Source organism: Choristoneura fumiferana, chromosome 3 (genome assembly GCF_025370935.1).
Source record: "Choristoneura fumiferana chromosome 3, NRCan_CFum_1, whole genome shotgun sequence".
Lineage (NCBI taxonomy): Eukaryota > Metazoa > Arthropoda > Insecta > Lepidoptera > Tortricidae > Choristoneura > Choristoneura fumiferana.
The window spans coordinates 13,446,454-13,473,102 of NC_133474.1; the positions used below are offsets into that span (position 1 = coordinate 13,446,454).

Genomic DNA, 26,649 nt, shown 5'->3' on the forward strand with positions numbered 1-26,649 from the left:
CTTAAGAGCAATCTCTTCGTGGGTTTTTTTTTACAGAACGAAGGAAGGACTATTTCACAGCAGGTGGTGCATCAACAGTAGATCAAAAATTAAAACTCAACAAAAATACATCTACACATACAATTATTATATCATATCGTACATATAATACACGTCTACAATAAATATAGGCAGTGGGGTAAACAGCAACATATAATGATAATAAAAGCCATTGTTCAACTGGATTGTAGGAGTTAGGGATTATGATAGATGGTTTTATATGGTTCCTATGTACTCGTATATATTAGGTAGTCTGAACATATCCAGTACATTTAACTATTGAACTTAATAATAAGTACCTACTTAAACATCTAATCAATCCAAACATTTACTACACCAGGGTTGCACAAAAGTAAAAGACAATGTATTTTTCAGACCCACATACTGAAATGAAATGCAATTGTGTATAAAATAATCAGGGCGCCTCGAGAACTCGTGAAATACGAATGAAATGAAATAGAAAGCACTTTGCATTTTCTTTGTTGGAAGTCATTTCGTTGCGAAGCCCAATACTGGTGCGAACTGGTTCCGGTGCTTGGCAATTTCTTTGAGACTGTTGGTAGCGAGGATACTTGCGCAGAAACTAATTAAAAGCGAACATCGCGCAATCTAGCGAATCTACTCAATAAGTGTGGAGCCCCGAGGCTGCTACCGTCTTCGCTGTAAGTAATGTAAATTAATATGAACAACGATAACATCGTACGTTAAATTTGTTTCGAAGGTAGTTTGTCTGATTAAAAAACGATGTGTATATATAAGAAAGAACTTACGTACCTTTGCAGTTAGCGAACACAAGAGCTTCGTTCGTTTTACCTGGAAATATTGGTATATTTAAGAAACCTTTATCTAAAGCTTTGACTTTGATTTCCGCTGAATTTTTTGCTGTCAGGAAGTTGTCCTGGTAACAATTGATAGCAAAATACATGTGTAGGTTTGGTTTGGGAATAAAATGACCTAATCATAGAGCCTTAAATCTTGTAAATATACCTATTATAATGTAACTAGAAAATGTAGGTATTTGTGTATGGCTGTGGTTTTGTTAGCTTACTTATAGAAATGCGTGGGCGCTTTGTGCGCCGCAGTACAATAGTCGGCTCAGCCCGGATATTTCACGCCTGTTTCACTCATTTTGGGCACGGATTTGATGCGCCTAAACGTAAAAAACAGCCAGTACGGCTTGCGTTCCATTCGAATCAATGAACCAGGAAAATATTACGAAACAGGAAGTTTGTTTCAGTTTACAATGTTATTATTATTTGTTTTTGTGACAATAGCTTATTTGATCAGTTTGATCACTCGATATCAGAATATCTATAAAAAGTTTAGATATATCGTTTTTTGTTTTTAACCCGCGGTGCAAAAAAGGGGTGTTATGAGTTTGTCTCTAATGTCAGTCTGTGGCATCGTAGCTTCGTGATTTTTTATGTGAAAGTGAATTTCCTTGCGGTGGTTCTTAGCTATGTCATATTAAAATCGGTTCAGAAGTATTTGAGATATTGAACTTTGAAATGGCAACGTCGGAGGTTTGTTCAACTTTTCTAAATTGGCCAGGTTAAGTTATTAAACTTTTTTTTATCTTAGCCCCCTATAATTTTTACAAGCTTTTATTTACATAGTTTCACCTGTCCCGTTGTCTGTCTGTAGTCAAATCTTGTAAGTTAAATTCGACCAACATCCAGTAGTCGGATTGACTTCAAATTTGGCATACTTATGTTAATTGCGTGACAATATAATAATCTGGCAGTGATATCCTCGTAGTCCGGCCAATATCGTCCCCGCAGGACGGAACTCTTCAACGTATAATGGCATCGACTTGAAATTTGGTATGCAAATGTGGTTTCGGTGACAAGTAAAGTCGATAAAGAGTACAGTCAGCAAAAAAGCTTGTATTAAAAATAAAATTTTCAGTTCTCATGCTTTTTAAGTTCGTTTTATGCTGGATCTGGGCGATATAAAATTACTTTTTATGCTCTAGTGCATAAAGTAAAGGGTCATTATTTCAATGCATGAAATTGTGTTCAGAAATTATTTACAGTAGGTAAATTATAGGGAGAAGCTACTAACGGCAATGGGAATAGTAGGACAGACGGTATTTTATGAACATAACATGTTTATATTGTTACTATTATTATTGTCCAATAATGTTTTTTAGAATATTGTAGGATGTTTTTCTAAAATTTTTAATTTCCGTAATAAACATCACGCTGCGTGGTCAGTTCGGATGATACTTTGTCTGCTACTCACTACTGTAAAAAATACATATTCTGAAAAACCGGAATGTTAGCTGTAAATACTTATTTTATAAATTACTTACTTATATAAATTAATGTTGACTATATCTAAAACGAAAGCAAAAAAATACAAGCAGTCATATTTATCAATTTTCATTTGATTTAAGTTGTTCCGAAAACCACCATCACTTTTACCGAAAACAACTGGTAATTTCTAAGTATTTGTACGTTTTTTTAATATTAGCAACACCAATAATAAGTGTCAAAAATTTGGGAAAAAGTTGTATACCGGTATCATCCATCGTTTATGAGTAATAATAGTTATTTGTGCAACGAGAGAGCAAAGTCGTTTATTGCTGCGAGTGTTGATTTTGAATCCCGAGTAAGCGAAGGATTCTTTAATTGAATCACGAGCGAAGCGAGTGATTCTAGATTAGAATCCTGAGATCAGCGAGGGATTCAAACACACGAGATGGAAAAAAACTGGTCTCGTATGACACTAACAACTTTTCACCTCAGCAGCGAGAACATAATTTAAACCACAACTTAGTTACAAAACAAACAATATCAAGTAGTTTAAAATATAGTCCAGAGTATTTAAGAAACTAGTGTAGTGATCACATTTAAAACCTTTTCTCGAAAATTATACGTACAGTCAACATTAGGTATATCTTTAAAAAGTCACCAGAAAGTTAAGAATGTCAATGATCAATAGTTTCCGGTAAGTAGAGAGGTTTTGAATTAGGAACGAAAAAGTGTCCAGTAGGTACGATACACATGACATACTCATCATTGTAATTTCGAACTTAGAACTCCTTGTAAAAATTAAAATTCCTTGTAAATAATATTATCATAATAATCATAAAAAAGTCATATTTTTTAATACTGCAAAAAGCCTCATCTTTGGGTCATTAAATAGGTTGAACAATAAACGTATTATTAGAAATATTATTAAACCTTCAATTATGAATTAATTGGATTTATATTGTTTGCAACATAAATATATACCTACGGTATGTACCTACCGAATTTCAACTTAGTAGGTTAAATTAAACGTTTCGCAGAAAATTAGCTATGGCAGACGGACGGACAGACAAACGAGTGATCTTATAGGTTCCATTTTTTCCTTTTGAGGGTCGGAACGCTTAAAACCTTGCTTATATCCAAACAAAACCACAAACAACAAAATATCAGTACAATATCATAAAACACGGGATCCTTGCTATGTTCAACAGTTGATTTGCTCTGATATTTGCATAAAGGAGCTAACCGTTTGAATAACTCTACAAACTTTTGAGCATTGAAACATTTAACAAAACAGCCATATCGCACGGAGCGACCGCTTCAAAACAGTGTTATTTCTCAGCATAACTTTCGCAGTAAACACGTTAATGTTTTATGCTTGTACAAAAACGCGCTGTCATTAACACCCGACAAACGTTTGCGAGTGCTTCGGCTCATGTTATTTAACGATTACACTCGGGGGTGCAGCAATGCAGTTAGCTGAAGTACTTACTCGTATAAAACACTCCTGAAATTAATAAGTTTGTAGCTAACGGGACAGTAGACTGTGTTGGTGGAGAGCGAGCAGTGAGCATGTGGCCTGTTCCACCTAACAGCGCACTTAGCCGTGGTCGCCCCAAACGCTAACTGACGTTAACAACCTAAAGACCGACATTAATTTTATTTACAGTTCTGACAGAGTAACTAGGTATATATACAATCTAACTGCTTAAAGGATAGAGCCAGCACACGGCGCAGTATTCTGTTAACTTTAATCGTAATAATAACCCAAAGGACTTAAATAATCTTTTGTTGTCCTCCTAGAGTTAACCCGACTTTTAAAACTCCACGTTTAAAGCAAAACCAAATAATGTTTTAGTACTGCTAATTAGGTCTAGATATCCCACGGACTTATTTAGTCAGACAACTGCAAGACCAAGTTAATCTTCTGCCAAGTTCCAAGAATAGTAAACAACCAAAACGTCGCTCTAAGATGTGATGAGTAGGTAAATAATATTACGTTGAAGAAAAGTTGTCGGTTTGTTAGAGCAGCGCAATCAAGCTCTCCGCTACAAGAGGCTTGGTTAGCGAGTCACATTGTTTCAAAAAAAAAACCTTTGCCCGGGCTTCTTACAAATTCACCGCTGTTTCTTTATCGTTATATTAGATTTGTTTCTAAAGTTTCCTTTATTTGTCGTTCGTTTGATTTTCGTATCTTTGATGTGCGGCTTGTTGTTTCTTTCCTAGCAGTCAATTTATTCAAACTTTTCTTGCATATTATTCGAACAAGTAATTGAGAAACTTCCATTTTTCTGCCTCGAAATAACGTAAATAATACCAAGTCGATTGTAACTAAAAACTAGATAGTGCTTATTTTGCGAAAATTCTTACCGGTGACGAATGTGAATAAAAAATATGTATTAAATAACTTTTTCAACGGCACGATTGACTTGTTACAGTCGAGTTCATAAACTTGTGAGCAAAAATTTGATCAAAATTATCTGAGCACGACTCTATTGTTAAAGGCGTAGAAGCATGTTCAGATATTTTTGATCACATTTTTGCTCACAAGTGTATGAACTCGACTCTACATAACGCGCGTTTAACTTTTTACTATCATGTTTAATAATGTATTATAGTTTTATCGCAGCAGGCCAAACCAGAGATTAACGGAATCATTCGTGTCAAAAATTTACAATAAATCGGATCGGGATGTTGGCATCGATCATCGAGATAATCAGAGGCGGACCCGAAACGATTATTCGCGCTTCCGAGTGATAGCCTCACGCGTATCTGCAGCCGCAGCCGTATCGCACGCCAAGCCGCGTTCCACATTGTTTCACGAGAACAAATTTATAACGGCATAAATTGGACTAGCACCACTGAAAAGATATTTCGTAAGTTCCACTCATACTACGCTGGCCGCGTGATAAAAACAATATTTTCCGCTGGCCCAAGTTATACAGTTCATCATCCCAGCCTATATACGTCCCACTGCTGGGCACAGGCCTCCTCTCAGAACAAGAGGTACACAGAGAGAGAGTTATACAGTTATTTTACTGGATATCCCACGTTATCCAGGTAATAGTCAATTTATACTGTTGTGTCACGAAATATTTGTTTTAGGCAGATGTTGCATTGCGTTAGTGCACTATATATCGTTTTAAAAGACATTATTTTTTTAAAGTAAAATTTTCTCAGTCACATTCATGCTCAAAACGGATCCCGGAATGGGAGGTACATTTGAAGGAACGCAGTTAATGTAATTTTACTCTGAGTAATTCATTGCCGTGCATGGAGTTGGTTGGTTGCCGGCTATTTATTGCAGAAGCTGTGGCGAATGATACTAATGGTACAAAAACTGGTACCACGTTAAGCCACGCTATGGTAAATGCGAATTAACGTACAATGCAAAACATTGTTATTGACTTGCTCGTTATTCGAAGTGACCGACGATGTTTTCAAACTAATATTAATTGGAAAATACTGGTCAGAACTCAGAGCAAGCGCCTCTTCGAGACGAAGTTGTGAGCTTGCTGGCCAGAACTTGAAAGGACGGCTTGTGAACCACGTCAAACGGCGTGTAATAACCCGAAGTAGAAATTTAGTAATGAACGGTTCTTGCAATCAAGAGTAATTTTGTTTGTATTGTGCCTCATGATACAAAGCAAAACCATCAGTTACTAGCACAAACGACGTCGTATTAACTGAGCTGTCCGACTTCCATCAGTAACTACCGTCAAGCACTGATTTATAAGTGCACTTCGCCCAACTACTCGAATACTCTGGAGATTGAACGATACTTTAATCCGACCCCGACTTTTATTCGTGATTGTTATTATCGTTTCATAGAAAATATTAACTCTTTGCGGCCATTTGAGCATTCATAAATTCAACGATACGTAAATCGAAATTCTTCTCTCATGCAGTTTAGGATTCATTGACTCTCAAAATTGTTCATAATTCAGACAATTATGCTTTTGACTTTTCTTATTTTTTATTGGTTTTATCTCTAACGTACCACCTTGTGGCCTTCACATTACTAACACATGCAAGATGCTGATCATTTTCAGAATTTCCAAATTCCTGAAATTTTCTGGTGTAATCCAATAACTATATAACACGATTTATTCGAGCCCGGAAGCTTATACTCGGCTGACATGATTCAACTTTGGGAGTTTCTACCTGAAATTTGCATGACTCAATTACCGAGACATTTATCACCGCCGGGATTTGTGTCCTACTACTGATAGAATGTCATAAGCCCTTTGGTAAATTTAATAATACGTTAGAACCGCGCAGGAGTAAAATAATGAAACGCTTAGGAATAAACAAGACGTTACCAACATTTACCGGCGACACCCATTGTTTTGCAAAATAATGATAGTATTTGTCTGTGCGGAAACATTTGGCACATTTGTTTCTGGAATATATTCCAGAATAAATTCTTCATATTGTAATCAAAGGAGTGCGTTACGGAGTACGACAACCGGCGAGTGGAGATTTGCAAAGGAATGTTTGTTTTTATTAGAACTGCTTATTCAAGTGCGGTAATAATATAAATATTAAACGAATATAACGGTGTTTGCGCACACGCCTCAACACTTCCACTGCCGTGAATAATTCACAGCGGGGACGCGTCCGCCCGCGCACGTCCGCCCGCGCCCGGCCGCCGGGCCGCTCCGCGCGCTCGAATGCCCGACTTACACTCCGAGGCCAATTGTTTACTCCGCCGCGGAGCCCGTGCCTGTCGACCCAACGCCAATTGTTTCCCATTCAGCGTAACCCTCGCTATATTATTTGTTACCTTCGCCGTTATTCATCGATTAATCGCAACGGCAGGGAGGGGAGGGGTAATAAAACTGAACACATACGAAAATTTTCTTATTGGCTTATCCTTGATAGAAAACGGTACAGCAATCGTGAGATATTTTTTTCAGAATTTACCTTGTTTGCCTGCGTATTTTGCATTAGTGCAAGAAGCGTGATAACCGGTTCGAGCAAGCGGCGGCCCGCAGCCGCTCTCGAGCACCGGCCCGGCTCTCTCATATTTAAACTTTTACAAAGGACCAGACCCCGACGGCTACATAAATCACCCGAGCCTTCCTTCACACATCTCGCTTGAATTTAAATAGGCCCCTATGCACGACCTCTCGTGATTTAGGACCTACTTACCGGGCACCAGTGGTTTTTACATTTTTGTACTTGATTTATTTGTAGGAATAGTCTTTACAATATCCTAGTCTGCATAAAGGACCAATAAAACCATTTGTACCTACTATTCGTATTGCAACAGCAAAATCATATGTCTGGCGTTGCTTGCGTTGGTTGAAGTTATACCGCTGCGGTACTGCATGCGGGACCTACCTATAATATGGCCTCTAGTTAAGATAGGTACCTTAAGATAAAATATCTCTTATAACAAAAAACAAATATCAGTTCAATGAATCAGTTTTGAATAGGCTGTAGAAAACGCCTGTTATTATTTCCGTTAATTTTAACATTTTCCTTACCTTAGTGTATTTACAGTTTAGTTATGACATTCACCAAAAAAAATAGTGCAAATTAAGAGTAGTGTGACTTAGTAGACAAGTTAGCTTTATTTATCGTTATATTTAAACTGATGAAAGTAAAAAAACATGCAATTTACGATACAGCAAGATAAATGTATACTTCACATCAAATAGTAGATAAGTACTTTAAGAGATGACTATTTATTGGCTAAGGAATCAGTATTTAAGAGCGGTCTGCTCTGAGCACTAATCACCGGGCTAAACATTTTTTAAATGTAAATAAGAGCACGTAACCCTCGAGGTGAGCATACGTTGCGGGAGAGTAAATTACAAGACTGCCCGAGTCCGACTCGACTCGGAGGCATTTAGAGGACGATTAGCTCCCGCCTAGAAGCTGCACAGATTAACATGAAAATCCAAGGATTAACAACATTACGTGCGCCTTTTAGTGTAGTAACGTAATATTTTTGCTGGCTGATTCTTGTTTGTACCTAAATAACCTAAACTAACGCACCTAAACTGTTGGTTTAGTTAATACTATTATATACCTCTATAAATTACCTTATCCTACTTATTAGTTACAAAATTGAATTAAAAATGTTTTTACTATTTGCTCGGTATGCTATATACTTCTGTCATTATTATAGCACCTGAAATGTTCACAAGAAGAACTTTAAGTGAACTTAATAGTTTTCTTTTTCTATTAACAGAATCGGGCTCTAGTTTTCTACTTTTCCTTGGCCCTTGGCTGGCGCTCGGCTACGAGCGCTGAAAAACAACGAAGATCTTGCTAGTATTTAAATTTTTCCCTTTTTTTGCATCGGCTCGAAGCAGGGTTAGACAATTTTATTCCTTTTTAATATCAAGTTGGTTGGAAAGAAATTTTACCTTTACTTAGTGCCTTTTGTAGCAAGACGCTGGTAGTAAGTACTACTCATGCATAATGTATGGAGAGACGCCGGCAGTGCGCCATCTGATCGCCCGATAACATGGCCCTTGTTTACACGGGACCCGCTAATCCTGTCTTCCGAATTTTAACAAGATTTGAGTGATGTTCCTATCCCCGGCTAAATTTGTTGGCTCGATATAGAGCCTCCGGAGATTACCAAGATAAATTGCCTGTTTCTTCCTGTAAAGTCAGTAAACGAACTCGACCGTGATAATTTCTTAGAATTACGTGACATTTTTCATTGCTCCACGTATTTTGAGTTGAAAGTATTTAGCATTCATCAATTATTGTCTTGCTTATGACAAGTCGGAGTCGATTTGCAAGAAATCAAGCCATGCATAATTGAGTTAGTCCCAATGATGGCTTTGATTCACAAGTCGCGACTATTATTTATGTAACACGTTCGAACAAGCGCTGCGCGCTTTTCGCCGGCGCTTGGCAGGTTTCCAAGAAATTGTGTACTTACCTACACAGTGATACATACGTGATGGGAATTACTCAAGTCAACCTGTCAGTACTTGTCTACGCTGAGTCACTTCAATGTTTTGCAAGAATAAAGAAATGTCAGACTCCTTACTAACTTTACCAATGCGTGATGTATCAATCTAATTAAATTTTACCTTTAGCGTATAAAATAAATTTGTTACATATGTTTATTTTTAGGTCCGTTTTTACACTTTGGGTTCAACTACGAATTAACCTATTAAAGGTATTTTTTTCCGGCATAGATCGTAAGTGAAACTAATCTAAAATTATAACTTCATAAGGCGAAGTATATTTAGGCCTTGTTAAAGTGTTATATTTCCTCCTATTTCCTCATTTAAAATTAATCCAAAACATGAAAGTGGCTTAGCCGCATGATGAGTTTGCAGGAGTTGGCAGCTGTTTTGTTCGCGACCGCCAACAATAAATTTTGATCAAATCGTAGATGTGAACCGGCGGAGGGCACCGTGGCATCCGGGGGGCTCGGCCGGCCCGAATAATCGCAAGTTAACTAACCGTGGTGGCGGCCGCTGCTCGCCCGCGCTGCTCGCGTCTTCGTCGCTCCGATACTTCCGTAATGAGCTCGAGACAATCTTTTATTGTCTGTTTGGACTGGGATAAATGGTGATAGATGACCCTCTGCGCCTTCCAGATTTAGAGCCAGCTCTATCCGTCTCCCAATTTATAACGAGAGTATTCACTGCGCGCTCATCCAACCTATATTAGACGCTTTACGTCTACGAGTCCCTTTTTATACTACATAAAAAAGTCTCGCCGCTTATTTTTCGCATTCATTTCTCGCCTAATGAAATGCGAGCGACTCGTATGCTGCAACTTTTTATGCTAGACCCAGTTGACGGGCTCGTTTTGAGGAAATGTCGTGCTTATGAAAACTAGTCAACATTGTGCTGCGCTTTTCATCACACTGTGAGGCTTCGCACGGCGAGCACTAACGTGACGCTGCTAGCATAAAGTAACTAGCACCAGTTTCTTCGCAAGACATTCCACAGACGTATTATTATTAACGGTAATATGTGCGGAGTGATGTATTGAAGCTCCGACAACTTAGTTTCCCTCGTGTATTCGTCTTCCGCCACATGGAGAACTTTTATTATTATTAAGCTCGGATCGTACTTAACCCCTATATTGGATATTCAGTATCATTTTGAGAAAGTGAAAAAGTTTCTGTTTACTTAGTTTTTGCAAGTTCCCAGAGAAGTTGTGCGATGAGTCGGAAAATCTACATGCTCTTCTAGATCCCTATGTCAGTAGGTACCTACAGCTGCTTATATAAAGATTACAAGAAAACTTTTTGAATTTTACCCTGAGGCAACAGAAAGTCGGGAAGTAACTCGTAACAACAGAACAAGTGGAGTCCTTCAAGAAATGAAAAAACATTCATATTTTATCCTTTCACCTCTCGTCACAACCCAATGCCAAAGTTTACTTTGTATTCTAATCAAATTGATATACATAATTTGGGCTGGATTTTCATTAATGGCGTAAATAATTCAAACGGTTGGAAGTTTGTCGCCTAAGCATGAGCTTTAAATATTTCCTGGAGTAGAACTGTGAGAGTTATAACGAGTCGAGTGACGAGAATACTTTATCTTTGTCGGAGTGAACGATCGCTATCGGACGTGCGTGTGCGGGCGTGTGTGGGCGAGGGGAGTCAGTTTAGGTGATCATGCGCCGCAGTTCTTCTATTCTCCATAGACAAATGAGAAGTCTGGGGAGGCGAGGTCACGTGGCTCATTGCCGGTGACATTTGACCGAAGGCTCACTTCGAGTAAAGCTCACCTCGCAGCGACCATCTCCCTGTAATTTCCGCCCTCCAAACGACTCCCTTGATGTTGAGCTTGTCCGTGAAAACGTCCCAGGAAATCCCAACATTTTACTTTTTTATGTCTGTGCTTATCTGGCTTCATAATAAAGTCCGCCGCATTGCGTTTTTGCTCACTTCTGCTAATAAATTCAGTGAAATGAGGAGGTATTTAATTTATTTATGAAGAATTTGTCTCCTAATTTCCTTTTTTGCACTAGGTTCTTTGGTCAGCTAGTGAACAGGTAATTTAAATTAATCTTAACAGACCTTTAGCATTCATGTAGATACTTCTTGTTTTATGTATGCCTGTTGATTCAAAATTGATTCAAAATAGCAATATTCTGTCGGTAAGCGCGCTTAGCATCAAAATGCAATAACTCTGGGGTTCTGAAAGGATTCGTTATCCTTTATAAACCGCGTTACCTAAATCTCCCGTGCTGAAATACACAGCGGTTTTATTTATTGCTATATCATCGAGCTTCCACCCACCTATTGCAAGAAAGAGAATATCTGTACGTTTTAGTATTTCTTCATATAAATATTCAGTGCGTCGTGACGAATAAAAGATAAACGCATTTTTTGTATTCATCAAAGCATTGGGTTAACCTTTATCCATTCGATTGGTTGTTTGTTATACCAAGTAGGAAAGCTAGTATAAGAAGAGGCACTCGAAGTAAATGGCACTAGTCAGTGATTTACCGCGTGGTCCACCGGCGGGCCCTGCTTTATTGAATAGGTATTCGATTCAATGAAAGAAAAATCGTATATTTTGAAATGCCTGGGGTGAAATTTACGACCTCCATTCATTCTCTTCGTTCGTTGACAATTAAAAGTTTCCGTTTCCGGTCAATTTAGATATATTTACCACTTTGGTTAAACGCTGATAACTGTTTTACTATAAATATATGTATGTATTTTTGTATGTAAACTCTATATTGTACAAAATAAAAGAAACAAAAACACGATTATGATTGGTTTTTTGGAGTCTTTTGTATTTTTTATTTCAACTCCAAATTTGTTACTTTTACGGGTATCCCGTGAAACAATATCGAAAATATAAACTGAGACATGGATGCACAGACAAACCAGAAAAAGAGACCTGCGCTGGGAATCGAACCCAGGTCCTCAGCAATCCGTGCTGCGTGCTTATAACCCCTACACCACCGCTGGACAGGAACCTAGACACGAATTTTTCCTATGCATACATATCTCAGGTTGCTTATTTCTACTACGCTACTTATGCAGCAGCACTAGCGACATCTATGTTCCGCTCTCATCGAGAGACGTCACATTCTTTTGGAACTAACCGCTCGCCCAGACAAGAGATGTCGCTACTAAGCAATCAAATTATGATTGGTTTTTGGAGTCTTTTTGTATTTTTTATTTCAACTCCAAATTTGTTAATTTATTGAATCAGGCGTTACTTTGCGGAGGTCCATATCAATGAACTAAAAGAATTTCCTTGCTCACCCGCGACCTTAAGATAGCCAAGCTTATGCAAAATATGCGTGTTCATGCAGTTTCTCCACCTCCACACTGTAAGAACACACACAAATCACACAAACCCATCTATCACCACCACCACACTACACTGAAGCGCTTCGAACTCAACCAGAGCTCAACTTCAGAGCATTTAAAGAGCATGTCTCAGCGTATAGGAATGAGCATCCTGATAAGTCGAATTTTGCCAAACATTTGTTAGAACTAAATCATTCTTTATCGGACTATGAAGTGTTACATTATTGTGGCAAGGGGTTTCGTCTCGATGTTTTAGAATTCATGGAGATAATTAGATACAACAGTATGGGGTCTATTATTATTGAGCAGGTAAATTTAGTTTCATCTCCCTTGCTACGGCTTCGATCTAATTTCAGCAATGGTAGTTAATAAAACATGCCTTGACAGTAAATAAATAAAAATCAAGGTAGTTTTGAAGGACGGTTAAAAAAAAATTAATAAAAATTTGTGGGTAGTTTTGTTTTGTTTCATAAAACATATGTGGGTACTTGGGGAGTTACAGTGACAAGTTAAAACGGTGGTTGTGGTTCGTTAGTCTACAACTGGTAGCATGGTGTACGGTTGTGTCACTCTGAAGATGAGCTCTGGTTGAGTTCGAAACGCGTCAGTGTAGTGTGGTGGTGGTGGTAATAGATGGGTTTGTGTGATTTGTGTGTGTTCTTACAGTGTGGAGGTGGGGGAACTGCATGAACACGCATATTTTGCATAAGCTTTGCTGTCTTATGGTCGAGGGTGAGCAAGGAAATTCTTTTAGTTCATTTTTAGTTCCAAATTTGTTACTTTTACGGGTATCCCGCGTCCAACGGTGGTGTAGGGGTTATAGAACGCAACGCACGCACGGATTGCTGAGAACCTGGGGTCGATTCCCAGCGCTGGTCTCTTTTTCTGGTTTTTCTGTGCATGCATTTCTCAGTTTGTATTTTCGAAAACGCAATTGACAAACTAATACATTATTGAATTAGCTAATAATTGTTTGGATTAAATGCACCAAGTCGTGAGATTTCGTCAGATTTCGTGAGTATATAGACAAAACTAAAGATTGTACTCATAGTATGAAAAATATCATAGTGAACTGTTCAAATTATATCTGCCATACTTATATTTTTCATGAATTCGAAGCGACCACTCACATGTTTTAATTTTTCTGTTTTAATATCATACGTCTCATTTATGCTCGTACATAGGTCACAATAATATTACCACTATCATCAAGTCCAAATACCAAATTAATGTACTTAACTTACTTACTCCAACTTTCTTTTTATACAGCTTACTTACTTACTAACCAAACCAAAATTATATGTTGTGTAGGCATTTACTTTGTCATAAAAGAAGCACATACGTGTATTAATTTTCGTCGGTGATTCCACTTCCTGAATTTTTTTTTCAATTTGTCAAATTTCTGATGAAATATTTACGAATACATATAAGCGGGATTGTATGACACTGATTATTAATTTGCTTGCCTTTTCGTACCTACGAATATTAATAGCGGTCGCGAGTAATACACAAGATTTAATACGCTACATGAGTCGACAGGGGTATGACAAAAAGGCTTTTCATAGTTGGCCATTAGAGCGGTCATTAAGCTGCCAGGATTCACGGTCAGCACTCGATGCGAGATTTACTTCCATCTTATTGCCCCTGCTTTTCACTGGGAGGCCAACAACAATAGCCTTAGAATTAGGACGCTATAAATTTGTAGCACATCAATGTTCTGTTGAAGCAAAACACCATGACGCAAATAAGTTGTCAATATGTTTTCCCAGTGTCTGTTTTTTTTTTTACCTAAACACATTCACTGGTTCCGTATGAATAAAAACATACATAAGCCACCGGATCAACGAAAAGAATACATAAATTCAATTAGAGTTCTACGGTATCTACTTACATATAGGTACAAATAGCGAATCATAAAGCAGATTTAAATTTGATAACCGTTTGTAAATATATAAATAATTGTCTTATACACAAAGATCACGCCTGTATTCCCAAATGAGGTAGGTAGAGCACACGAAACGTGACCGCTTCGGAGCCACTTTTAGCAATTTTAGGTTTTAAGTTTGACTAAAACGGTACAATAATAATAATAATCGGTATAATTGTCTTATAATTAGGATTTAAGGCAAAAAAAACATTTTACACTGGCCATTCGAGCACCTGAGTTGTTTTTTGCCGAAAATAGGTTCGTAAGCGGAACCAAATGGCTCTCTCCTTTATAGGCCAATTAGTCGGAGAATACGTTATGCGTTCATTATCCCCCGTCGTATACAAACGATGTTATGCTATACACATGTGCTCATACAGCGCGGCAACGCAGAATGTAATGTGTAGCTATGTACTCACAGTTAATTATTTATTAACAACTTTATTACTTACCTACAATGGAGCTTTTGTAGAGTCGTGTATGGATGAAATAAATATGATTGCGATGATGTTGTTAGTGGAAACTACAACTTTATGAATTCATAAGCAGCTCAGAACGCAATCACACATTTTAGTGAATGACTTTGGCCCGTATAATATTGTATTTGTTTGTGATATTAGAGAATATCACATGTGAAAACATTATGACACTTTGATCCGACACGCGACATCTAAAATTGCCTCACTTGATCGTTTCACGTCTGAATGAGAGCCAAGATAAAAACTTAATTTGGCAATTTTCACCATGACAGATTTCCAAAAACTTGAACAAGAAATGATCCTATTTTACCAAAATCATTATTTTTGCTGCTCCTATACCTAGTGAAATAAACTTTCTTTTTGGCGCGCTTTTGCGACTGTAAAGAATAATTGTATTAAGGCGCTTGTTCTTGTGCGTAACTTTGTCGGAAATCTCTGCGTTATATAATTCTGATCTGTAAGGTCAGATCGTAACAGTGCCTTGCTCTTAGGCGTCATTATGTCGTGACGGCGACCGTGCGGCCGTAATGATAAAACGCGCCAGTCTGCCTCCTGCGTGCTCCTTGCCTAACTAGCCCGTACAAAATACTTTCCCAGATTACGGCCAAGCCCGAAATGAAAGCAATCTTCTGACAATCATGGCCGGGTCCAGTCCCTTCCAACTTGCAGAACTCTTATCTACGGACCCTGAACATTGCCAGTAATGGAAATCCAATTACTATTTAAGCAAGATAAACGGAAAACGTGCGGCTCGGCTGCTCACCGCGCCGACCACTCGAAAGTCACACACGAAAGTTTAAACTCACTTCAAGAGTACACAATTGAAAATTAATTGAGGTGGTATACACGTTGGAGTGGAGCGGAGGCATGTATTTTGAATATTTTCAACGCCTTAATGTGGCTGCATTATGCGAACAAACACTGACTCAAATATTTAATGGCTTCAATTTTCTGGCGATAACCCCAAGCGGCTCTGTCGTAAATCTATTAAGTTTTTTAAATTTACTTTTTTGGGCCCTTCTCAATTTATTTAAGTGCTTACTCCATTGCTTTTCTTGGGAAAAGAAGGTGGATAAGTATGGAATATAAAGCTGTCGTTATCAGCGCAATGAAGTTTTATTTATATAACAAAACACAAAGAATTGATTTAATAACTCAATTTATAAAGTACATATTATGTACTTTTCTACCTTTTTCTTGAAAAGCTATCTCGCTTTTCTGGCTCGCTGCTTTGTACGATTTGATAAGCCCAATAACTGCTGTACTTGCCTTCAATGGAATTTATTACTCATAATAAATGATTTTCAATTAAATTAAGTACAGAATTCTGTCATTGCAGTGCAAGCATTTTTATTATGTAATAATAATTTTAAGTTTAGGTAGGCAATATTAGATTTAGCGGTTTTTGAATACATTTTTGAACAATTTCTGAAAAAGTAAACGTGAATGCCGACCACAATTTAATGTTTAAAATTGTGGTCGGCATTCACGTTTACTAAGTAGTATTAAGTAGGTATTTGTTTGTAGCATTACAATTTCTTTTCTTACGATTTCTATAGGCACATATATTATATGTGTATTCATTAACATGTACGAGTATGTAATAATAACATACTTGATTGAATACTATTTTAACGTTTCAAAACTTAACATATTTGCAAACTACTGACTGAATGCTTCTCTCATCCACTCAAAGGTTGACTGGTAGAGATCCCTTAAAGGGATAAGTTCGCCTTTGTACATATATTTCACTGTTTGTCATCTGTGTTTGTTTACTTATTTTGTACAATAAAGAGTTTAGATACATACATACATACTAATACAGCTCGTCGTTTGAGAGCTCCGCTACCATTTCTTGTAAGCAAACTTTAAAACATGTTTAGCGTTTAATATTTACAGTTCCTTTGACGTGCGAACGTGTTTATTTTGTTGCAGCGTCGCGTATTCGATACGAGATCACGAGCGGGAACATAGGCGGCGCATTCGCCGTCAAGAACATGACCGGGGCCATATATGTGGCTGGCGCGCTCGACTACGAAACTAGGAAACGGGTAAGTTATCTCCGCTATTTGCGATGCATATAATCTCACGTCAACCTTCAAATACAAGTCTAGTTTAGAATTCTTATTTGCGTGACAAGTCATCCGTGTTACGGTATCGAATCCCGCTGAGACGATATCTATGTATCCATATAAATAAAAAATTGTGTCTAAATGAGTTGTTAAGCACTAAATTCTAGAACAGTTGGGCCAGTTTGATGAAATATTTTCCTTATTGTCAGAACAAGGTATGTAAGAAATATTAAAAAGAAAATTGTACACAAAGGTGGGTTCAAAAATCTTCGCATAAAAAATAGTGAATAAAATGTTTGTAGTGATGATTTGGTATTTTTTCATTTTTAGTGCCTACACCTGCGCAAAGCCGGTGCGATAATCAAATAGCGAAAATCAAAAGCGAAGTCTACTTCTAGCGGTACTATTGTATCTGGATTATTAAGTTTAACGCCGCTGATTATTATTACAAATCGCTTAAAGACTTAGGGGTTGTTTCACCATCCATTGATTAGTGTTAACTGACGGTTAGGTGTGATGCCGTCTCTATTTGTTTTGTTCGAATAGACGGAGACGGCCTCACATTTAACCGTCGGTTAACGCTAGTCAATGGATGGTGAAACAGCCCCTTATATAAATATCAACTGTTTACAACCGCCATAGATAACTGATCCAATAGAATATTTATCTGAACTCATTACGCACAACCGCCCTGAGCCTTATCAGAATTACTTACCTGTAGATAAAAGCACGGGCAGTGCAATGACTACCCGACTTCGACTTTTACTATTAATAATCCATAATACATATAATACTACATAAAATAATCCGCTCATAATTAATCTTTATTTCGTTTGAGAGAAAAATAATTATAGTTAATGAAAACAATTTTCCATTAAGTACCTATTCGTTTACTGGTTCAATGGAAAGGCAATTATAAAGTAAAGCCGTATACATATACAGCTTATAATTATAATCTCGTTTTGTCTGGGTAATAACTCCAAAAAGTACTGGAATTGATAACCACCAATATTACCGTGATAATTTCATTATTAGATACGGTCGTTGATAATACCTACAGTATAAAAATTCAATTCGGTCGTTTTTTTTTCAATATTTTTGGAATCTCAACACAAAACGTGAAAAAAAAAACTATAATAAGTACGAAGCATTGCAATATTTAGCTTTTAAAATAAGTTAACGTTTAAACAATGACAGATAGCTCTCCAAGGGGAAGTGAGGGCGATAGAGTCAGCTGGGGAATATACGGGGAAATTTATGTACTTATTTCGAATCCTGTTTTATTCGAGTATGAAATAGGTTTTGCAGCATTTCCGTCCGACATTATTGTGATGTGGAGACAGGAACACTAATGGAAGCTGTGGAAGGCGGTCGCACTAGCTAAGCGTCGACAAAACGTGCGAAGCCTGGGGCGCTCACTGAGGCCAGTCGTGCTCGTACCTCGCCTTGCTACTGTAATAAACCCCGCCCACGCCCTACGGCTTTTAACTAAATACATTGAATCAACGCCGTCTTGTCAAAGCTAAAGAATGACGATAATGTACGTAATTGATTGAGAAATAACGATCCAATCAAAACATAAACATGAAACGAGAGCCAAGTGAATATTATGGTTATGCCTTGATTGTTGACTTTAACGACAAAAGAAGTAAGATCTAAATAGGTACCAAGTTCAATGGTCAGTCCTGAAATTTGTTTATAACAATATAAAATAATTTATAACAACTTAAAATATCATTTCTTCTTATACTTTAGGATAATATATTGAATCCTAAGGTCTGACTGGGCTAAATCTCATATACAAATTATTCGATGGCTATAGTTTCTACCAGCAAGCCAAATTTTCGGAAGAATAAAATAAGAACTTACAGCTTTATAACTTGCGAAGGCTATAATATAATTCGTATATGAAAACTAGACAAGTCCGACCTTAGGCTTAATTTATTTGTTTTAATTTTATATTACGGGTATTTTTTTAAATAAATAACACGTAATATATACAATAATTAACATAAATAATAAAAATAGAACTGAAACTAACTAACTTCAGTATATTATCCTAAGTTATATGAGGAAATGATATTTTAAGTTTTATAAATAAATTTCAGGACTGACCATTGAACTTGGCACCCATTTAGATCTCACTTCTTTTGGGATAGATTTCAGGCATACATCATAATATTGAACTTGGCTCTAGTTTCACATTTATATTTTGATGGGATATCATTACTTTTTGTACAGAAATAAGTTAATTTAAAATTTATAATAAAAAGATAAAAATTAACTAGTTCCAACTGCCACCTGCTACCTGGATGCCAAATTTGAACTTCCTAGGTCATCTGGAGCTGGGTTAGTTTAGATCTACTTATAGATGAGTCAGTAATAAAAATGACGATTTTTGAATTTTAATATCTAAATAACCGTTTGAGGTACATATGTTTATGAAATTTTGAGCACATTTGTATCTCAGCGAGTACTGCCTTTTCGCAACATAAAGTTTGGCAACCTGTTTCATTTCGCAACTTTTAATTTCGCAAACTCTAAAACTGTAAATATTTCTGAATTTATTTCAGGGCCATCGTGTAGAACCCTTTAGGTTAGGTTAGGTTAGTTTTATAAAAATCCTGAAATATTTACAGTTTCAAAAATATTAAACAGTTGGGAAATGAAAAGTTGCGAAATGAAACAGGTTGTCATACGTTATTCGCCGAAACATTAGTAAACCGTATCTCAGAAGTCTCAACAAATGAGCCAAAATTGAAATGTTTTTGTGAAATAGTTTTTAAGTTATGAGGGGTCAAAAGTGGCTTCGCATGGTTCGGGTAAAATTACACACGGTGCTGCTCGCTAGCTCTGTTAGCTTGAACTTGACTTGACACGCCACCGCGTGTCTAGATAAACGTAATATTTATTAACAACAAACTTCAATAAACTTGCTTGTAAACGTAATCATTACGTCACGCCACAGGACAATAAGTAAGACGTAAATATCTGTGACAAGGGACGAACGTAATTTAACTTTAACCATCCTTGTAAGCAAACAGGTGGAAGATGAAGGAAGTTATCATCTGATAACTTACCGAATTGAATAACCAAGTAATTACATGTCTGACGGCTGGGTACATAAGGCAAAAATTCTCGACATGATAGAATTACTGACTCGAGGGAATCCCTTTAAGTAACGGTAACTCTATATAACCGACAGAATATTATATATCTGTACCTAATATAATGTAATCCCAATTAGTAAGACCTCGTATTCAAATTGAAGTGGGATGAGGCGGGTTCAGGAAATTAAAGTCCTCTTTCGAAATAATTTCCCGCTAAAATACACAGTACGTTAAGCGGTAAGACATAATGTTTTACTTTCTTTGTCCGCTGGCGCTGGCGAGTTTCACTTTCAAAGCGTTGCTGCTGGTATCAGGGAGCGCTCTTTGTTACATAAAGTTTCATTGAACTTTTCAAGAGATAAATAATTTAAACTTTAATACCCATTTAAGCGAGCCTTAGTTGTTACCGAATGCTGTATATCTATGAAACAGCAAATTCTCACGAAGCTTTAATGGAAGTTAAATGGTTTACCCTGTAGCTGTCGAGTGTGCTTATTTCCGAAAGGGTTAAACATTTTTCTTTATAAACATTTAAAATTGGTAACCATCATAAATATTTTGAACAAATTTGGTTAGCTGGGCGTTACGATGTAGAATTAAAATATTATTTTGATTATATGGAACAATAGTAAACTTACACTTTTCAAAATAGATTAAGCCATTAAATTGTAAAATCAGTTGTACACTGCTCTGTTTACTTTCTAAATTAGCGACTCTAACTCTGTTGTTTTCACAATATTGTGTGCAAATGACATAGGTTTAAAAGTAATTATTTTGTAAAATGTTATAACGAGGTTATCATTGTTGTAATCGCATTGATTAATGGAAGTGATTATAACTGCGCAATATTGATACAAATTATGATTGATTTAAATTTAACATACATAGTTGTATACCGATGTCATTGATGTGAAATTAATTAATGAGGGCCCTTGAGGATCCATATAATTATTCTAAAAAAAATGTAACAGTAAAATGTACACTTCATACACCATTATCGGAGTTTCTGAGGATCTAATCGATTGGATTTTAACGCAACAGCACAAAATAGTACTTCATTTTTGGAATACTTTCGCAAAATCATCCTCTTCCTTGCGAATTCTTAAAAAGAATTAAGAATGAAATATCCGTTATTTAAATATTTCCATACTTCACAATTTGCTGAGCGACGACGGCGAACACTTAAGTACTGTGCCCGCAAATATCTACATTTATTAAATAATGTAATTCCATACATGATATGCAAACTTCATAAAGTAGGCATAATCTACCTTCTACAGCCAGGCTGCGCTTACGGGGCGAGACAAGTAAACCGACACTTTACTCTGCGGCCATTAAACGGTTTTGCAAACGTAACACATACGCCGTTCACTTGGGCCTTTGCCACTACTATATCGGTATTAATGGCTCTTCTGTAACCGAGTCGTCAGCTCTATAATCCTGGCCACGACCTCGATACCCAATTGCCCTCAGCTGGTCATTTGATTAATTGAGATGACTAAAGCCAGTTCCGTGTTAAAATTTTAGCAACCGGGCTTGTATCGAACGGGTGCAATGACTTTTAAAAGCAAACTTTTTCTTCCTAACTGTGGATATTGCTCATCGACGTAGGCTGACAGATGACACCAATAACTTCATCGGCAACAAATATGTGTTTGCATAGTGTTAAAAATATTGTTCTATTACATTACTTTGCTCGTGGTATCATTTTAAACAAAGCTTTGTTTATAAGCTCCACAAAGTAAAATGTTACAAACCGTAGAACTGAAACGCGGTAGCTTTGATTTTTTTTTTCATTTCCAAACAAGGTTGGCTTTTCTTTGATCAAGCATAATTTTGTGGACTTTATTGAAGTTGATTACTTATGGGTCGTGGTCGTATAATTTTAAATTACTTTATTTTACCGGTGGTGAACTAATTACCTCTTTACCTTAAGATTTTAATCAGGGTCACCAGACTAAAAGTAAACTTGTACTAAGTTTGAAATACCTTAAAATATTTCAAGCTATGTCTATATAAGTACACTTAAATTACGCTATTAAATATACATAAGTCTTTCTGTCATGTTTTTCAATGTTGGATCGACTCTTGGATTAATTGTAGTTTTTTAAAGCTATAGGTATGTCAGTCTCCTACTTACGGGATTATTATTTAGTATAACGCATTGTATTGATCGATGGCAGTACGAGCTGAAGTTAGCTGCCTCGGACAACTTGAAGGAGAACTACACGACGGTGGTGATTCACGTGAAGGACGTGAATGACAATCCGCCCGTGTTCGAGCGGCCCACGTACCGGACCCAGATCACCGAGGAAGATGACCGCAATCTGCCTAAACGAGTGTTGCAGGTCCGAGACTAAACCTTCAGCTCTTTATTGAAGTCAAAAAGCTGTCGCAGCTTCAGACTTCAAATAAGAATTTGAGTGATGCAAGTGTCTCTCGTCTCCGGGCGTACTCCGTTGATGTGTTTTTGTATTTGTTGGACTTTGCATGGCATGGACGTTTCTTTTGTGGCACTGTAGACGCGTTTTTTTTTGTAGCCTTATTCCTGCTAGAGTTTGTCGTTTTATTTTGTTTTCAGTTGAATTCTGTTTATGTTCGGAATTATGTTCCACTCGTATGACGTATAATGTGTTTTCATGTAGATGATTTTGGGATTTACACTATCCTTTCGTTTGGAAAATAAATATTTTAGGTTGGGATTTTTAATAGTCTTATAATATGTTGATTTAAGTTGATTGGGAATGCCAATTTCAATTGATTCTGAAACGAGGGCATGCTGATTTTTTCAAGCTTTCCCTAAAACATTTTTACCGTACAACGAGAATTCCAGAATCCGAAGGGTGGAATGATTGAAGTTCGACGGGTCGTGTAACACCCGTCCGCTATGATAATGTTCTTTAAACAATCGCCGGTTTTTTTTTCTTTTTCCTCCGCTGGGATCCTTTTCGAAGTGTTTATTTTAAATCACCGACAGACTTCGTACACTTTTTTTTTTCAAAGTTTAAGCGCAAACTTTGGCGATCGAGGCAGATTACCCAGGAGGGTATAAATTTGTACTTTTCAATTATTATTTACACGAAATCTGTAAAGGAAAAGTTTGCGTCGAAACAATATCTTCGTTTTCGACAAAGTTTGGAAACGCTTAAAAATATTATAGATTGATTTCTGCTGGTGGGGGGAAATAATAACTTATATTTGTCGATAAAAACGGAGTCAAATAAAACCACGTAACCGCACACGGGCATAAATCGTTTTATATCAGTGTGATGTATTACCCACAGCATCCGTTAAATCTGCGGGTGTGAAATTGCGGCGCGAGCGGCGTTGCTTCGGTATCTGCAAAAAACATTAATTCCAATCGAACGCGATAATTGCAAACACTTTTTCAAGTTTTATGGGAATAGTGATAATATCACTACTTACTTCTTAAATAAACCAAAAATATTTTTATGTTTTTATTTCAGTTTAGCAATCTTATTTTCACCCTTTGTAACCAATAAAATATTACATCAATTTGCTCCATATTGAGTTTAGATTGACCTGTAAAATGTTTTTTTTTTTAATTATCTTATGCTTCAAACACTCTTTTAAACACCATGTTTTTTGTATAATTTCCGTTAAATTCATTGACTTTCTGGTAATTAACTTTTCGGGCAGACTGTTTTGTCTACAAGTAAAAAAAAAACATGTATAATATAACTTCACAGTCATCGTCCAAGGTATTTTTTTTAATTCGCACACTTTTAACTTCATTTTGTTAAATATGTGAAAACAGCATAAATTAATTAAAAACTTCGTACACATATTTCTCAATGTTTGTCAATTGTGTTTCTTACTTATTTTGTACAAGAAAGAGTTTACATACATACATAACTTTTACACCGTCTCACTGCACATAATTAATTATCTTTAATCTTGACTATCTTTTAAAGGGTAAGAGTGTGCTTGCCCGAGTTTTGGCCAGTATGTTGGTAAAATTAACTTAATTGTACTGTTGAAAGGGAACGTTCAGTTAACCGAAATCAAAAATTACACGTTGTGACCAAAGTAAAAAAAAACTCCACCTTGAAACGCGTCGTTGTCGTCCCTTTTTTGTTGTGCATGAGCATGGTATGTAAAGTGTGCGTGTGCGCAGTACGAGCTGACGCTGGTCGCGTCGGACGGACGCAACGAGAACTCTACGCAGGTCGTCGTGCGCGTCGTGGATGTCAACGACCTCCCGCCCAAGTTTACGCGCAGCGCGTACGTCACTCAAGCACTAGAGGAAACAGGCCCTTTCCCCCATCCCCTTATACAGGTTTAAGTTTTTCTTTTTATTTCTATTTTAGTTCACTAATGCAAATTCAATTGGGTAAATATCCACGTGACAAATTATAATTATGTATTTTTCATAATTTATTGAGCCTGGCCATTTAACAGGAAAACGCTGCCTGCCTCCTGGGAAATATAACGTGGGATCATATTGGAAAAGATATTTTTATTTTTGAATTTTATTTGTTATCTTTTTTATATTTTTTAGTTGTACGTATAAATACATAGATTAATAGTGTTGTAACGGTCACGTTGAATTTGCATTGTCGTTATTTTTAGTTGTCTCATCTCGTTTTAATGTATGTTCATTTGTTTTGATTATGATTTAAAATGAAGATCACACCTAAAGTTAGTTATTATTAGGTAGTTACTTTTTTTGAAGATACTATGCACTGATATTGTTTTTTGGTGTTTAAAGCTTTTGTATGCTTAACAGTGTTTGGTCTTATTTCTATTTAGCATGTTAAAAAACAGTAGTCGATTATTTAGTTAGGTAGGTACATAATATATATGAGTGAAAAACGACGAGAAAAAATGCTCTAATGTTCTAATTAAAAAATACCGTATTTTGCTTGTCGCCGTTTTTCTCTCGTACGATACAATACACACTGTTCGTTGGTTTTATCTGCCGAATAAATAATTGTAAATTTGCAAATTTTCAACCCGCATAATATTATAAAGGTGAAACAAATGAAGCATCATTTATGTAGAGTCAGTCACAGAAACTTGGGCTTTGTTTAAGGTAAGTAACGTATTTGAAATTTAAACCCAGTTATTTAAATGAGTCCCTGAAATAACAGCAGTCTTTACGGGCAGGTAATTTACAAGAAAAGGGATAGGTGAAAAGTCTCCTCGGATCCTCTTTTATTCCGTTTTTTCATGTATTCCCTGCTTACTGAACGACATAGATTTACCTTGCGTCACATTTAAATTTATCAATACAATGTAGTAAAAGCGTAGGTAATAACTTTACGGTATTTCGCAATTCCATTTATAAACGAGAATTACATCGAAACTTAAAATGCACGTTACGTATTCCACACATGCAACATTTGTTCTTTTGCTCACGTAAATACATGCGCTGTAGCGGAAACATAGACACAACTGCTGGCTACAGTCCGCTTAACGTTTATCCAATAATTCATTAAAAAAATAAATTGCAAAGCCATTGGATAAGGTACGTTTGCAGAGTTCAGAACCTTGTTAATGCGGGTTGGCTGATATCCTACCATTTCTTCAGTTGCATTGGAAATGAACACTTAAAAAAGAACAATACAACAAAGAGCATGTGGCTATTGTTCCTTTTTCATTAAATCAAAGCTAATAATACTCCGTAAAGTGACTTTTGTGCTGATGCTGTCCCAATTTAATTTAGAAAACACGCCTATTTCATTTATTCCTGTCCCTTTTCTCTGCAAGAATTTGTTAGATATTATCCTTACTTGACTTTTACACTCAATCAAGAGAAATGTCCCTTTATATACAAAGAGAGTAAAGCCCTCGACGTCATCGCTTGTAGTGACAAGCTTTTTTTATAATTTGAGTGAGATTCGCAAATGATCCGAGTAATTACGCAAACGTCGACCCTCTTCATTTCTCTACAGCCAGAGGCCTATGGCAATTTTCGACTGAGCATTGACTCCATTACGTACGTACCTACCCAAGCATCTGCCAATCCTAATCATCATTTAGAAACCTACATATAATTATGTTCCCCCCCTTTTCTCCTGTAAAGTACCTAATATTCTACACTAATTCCTTACCCTATTGCAGACCGCTTAACAAAACTACTGTCGGAACTATTTTGGGTCTGGTCTTAAAAGGCATAAACAGTCATGATTATGGTACCGTCATTAGTTCTAATTTCTACATCCACTGGGAATATGAGGTTATAACATGCTATGCTTTACGCCGCACCTCTCTTAAATATGTACGTAGTTAAAGTAACCTAAGTGGTAATAATAATAATATAGTTTTTAGTTTTTTCTTCGTCTGCCATCTTTATGTAGTGTTAGTGTACCTCCTACCAAAACTTATACGGCGTTTGTGTGGGAATTTTTAAAGGATGAAAGTTTAGTCCTTCCGTCGTCGGTCGCGCGCCGTCGCCGGTGCAAACAATCTGGAGTGTTGGCTGGTTCATAACTTCGTGGAACTTTCGCGCTACCCAAGTGGTAATTCATATTCCG

The 26,649-nt window shown here is 36.7% G+C and overlaps 1 protein-coding gene across 12 annotated transcripts in view; it reads left to right on the plus strand.

The window, feature by feature from the left end:
• CadN (neural cadherin) overlaps window positions 1–26,649 on the plus strand; it is a 409,301-nt gene that overhangs the window by 362,583 nt on the left and 20,069 nt on the right. For 8 of the 12 annotated variants that reach the window (XM_074085732.1, XM_074085734.1, XM_074085729.1 and 5 more), the window contains 2 exons: window positions 16,903–17,018; window positions 22,333–22,497. In XM_074085732.1, the coding sequence (XP_073941833.1) occupies window positions 16,903–17,018; window positions 22,333–22,497 (281 nt within the window). Of the gene's footprint in view, window positions 1–16,902; window positions 17,019–22,332; window positions 22,498–24,287; window positions 24,450–26,649 lie in introns of all 12 variants that reach the window. The other 4 variants (XM_074085735.1, XM_074085731.1, XM_074085738.1 and 1 more) reach the window with 1 other exon arrangement.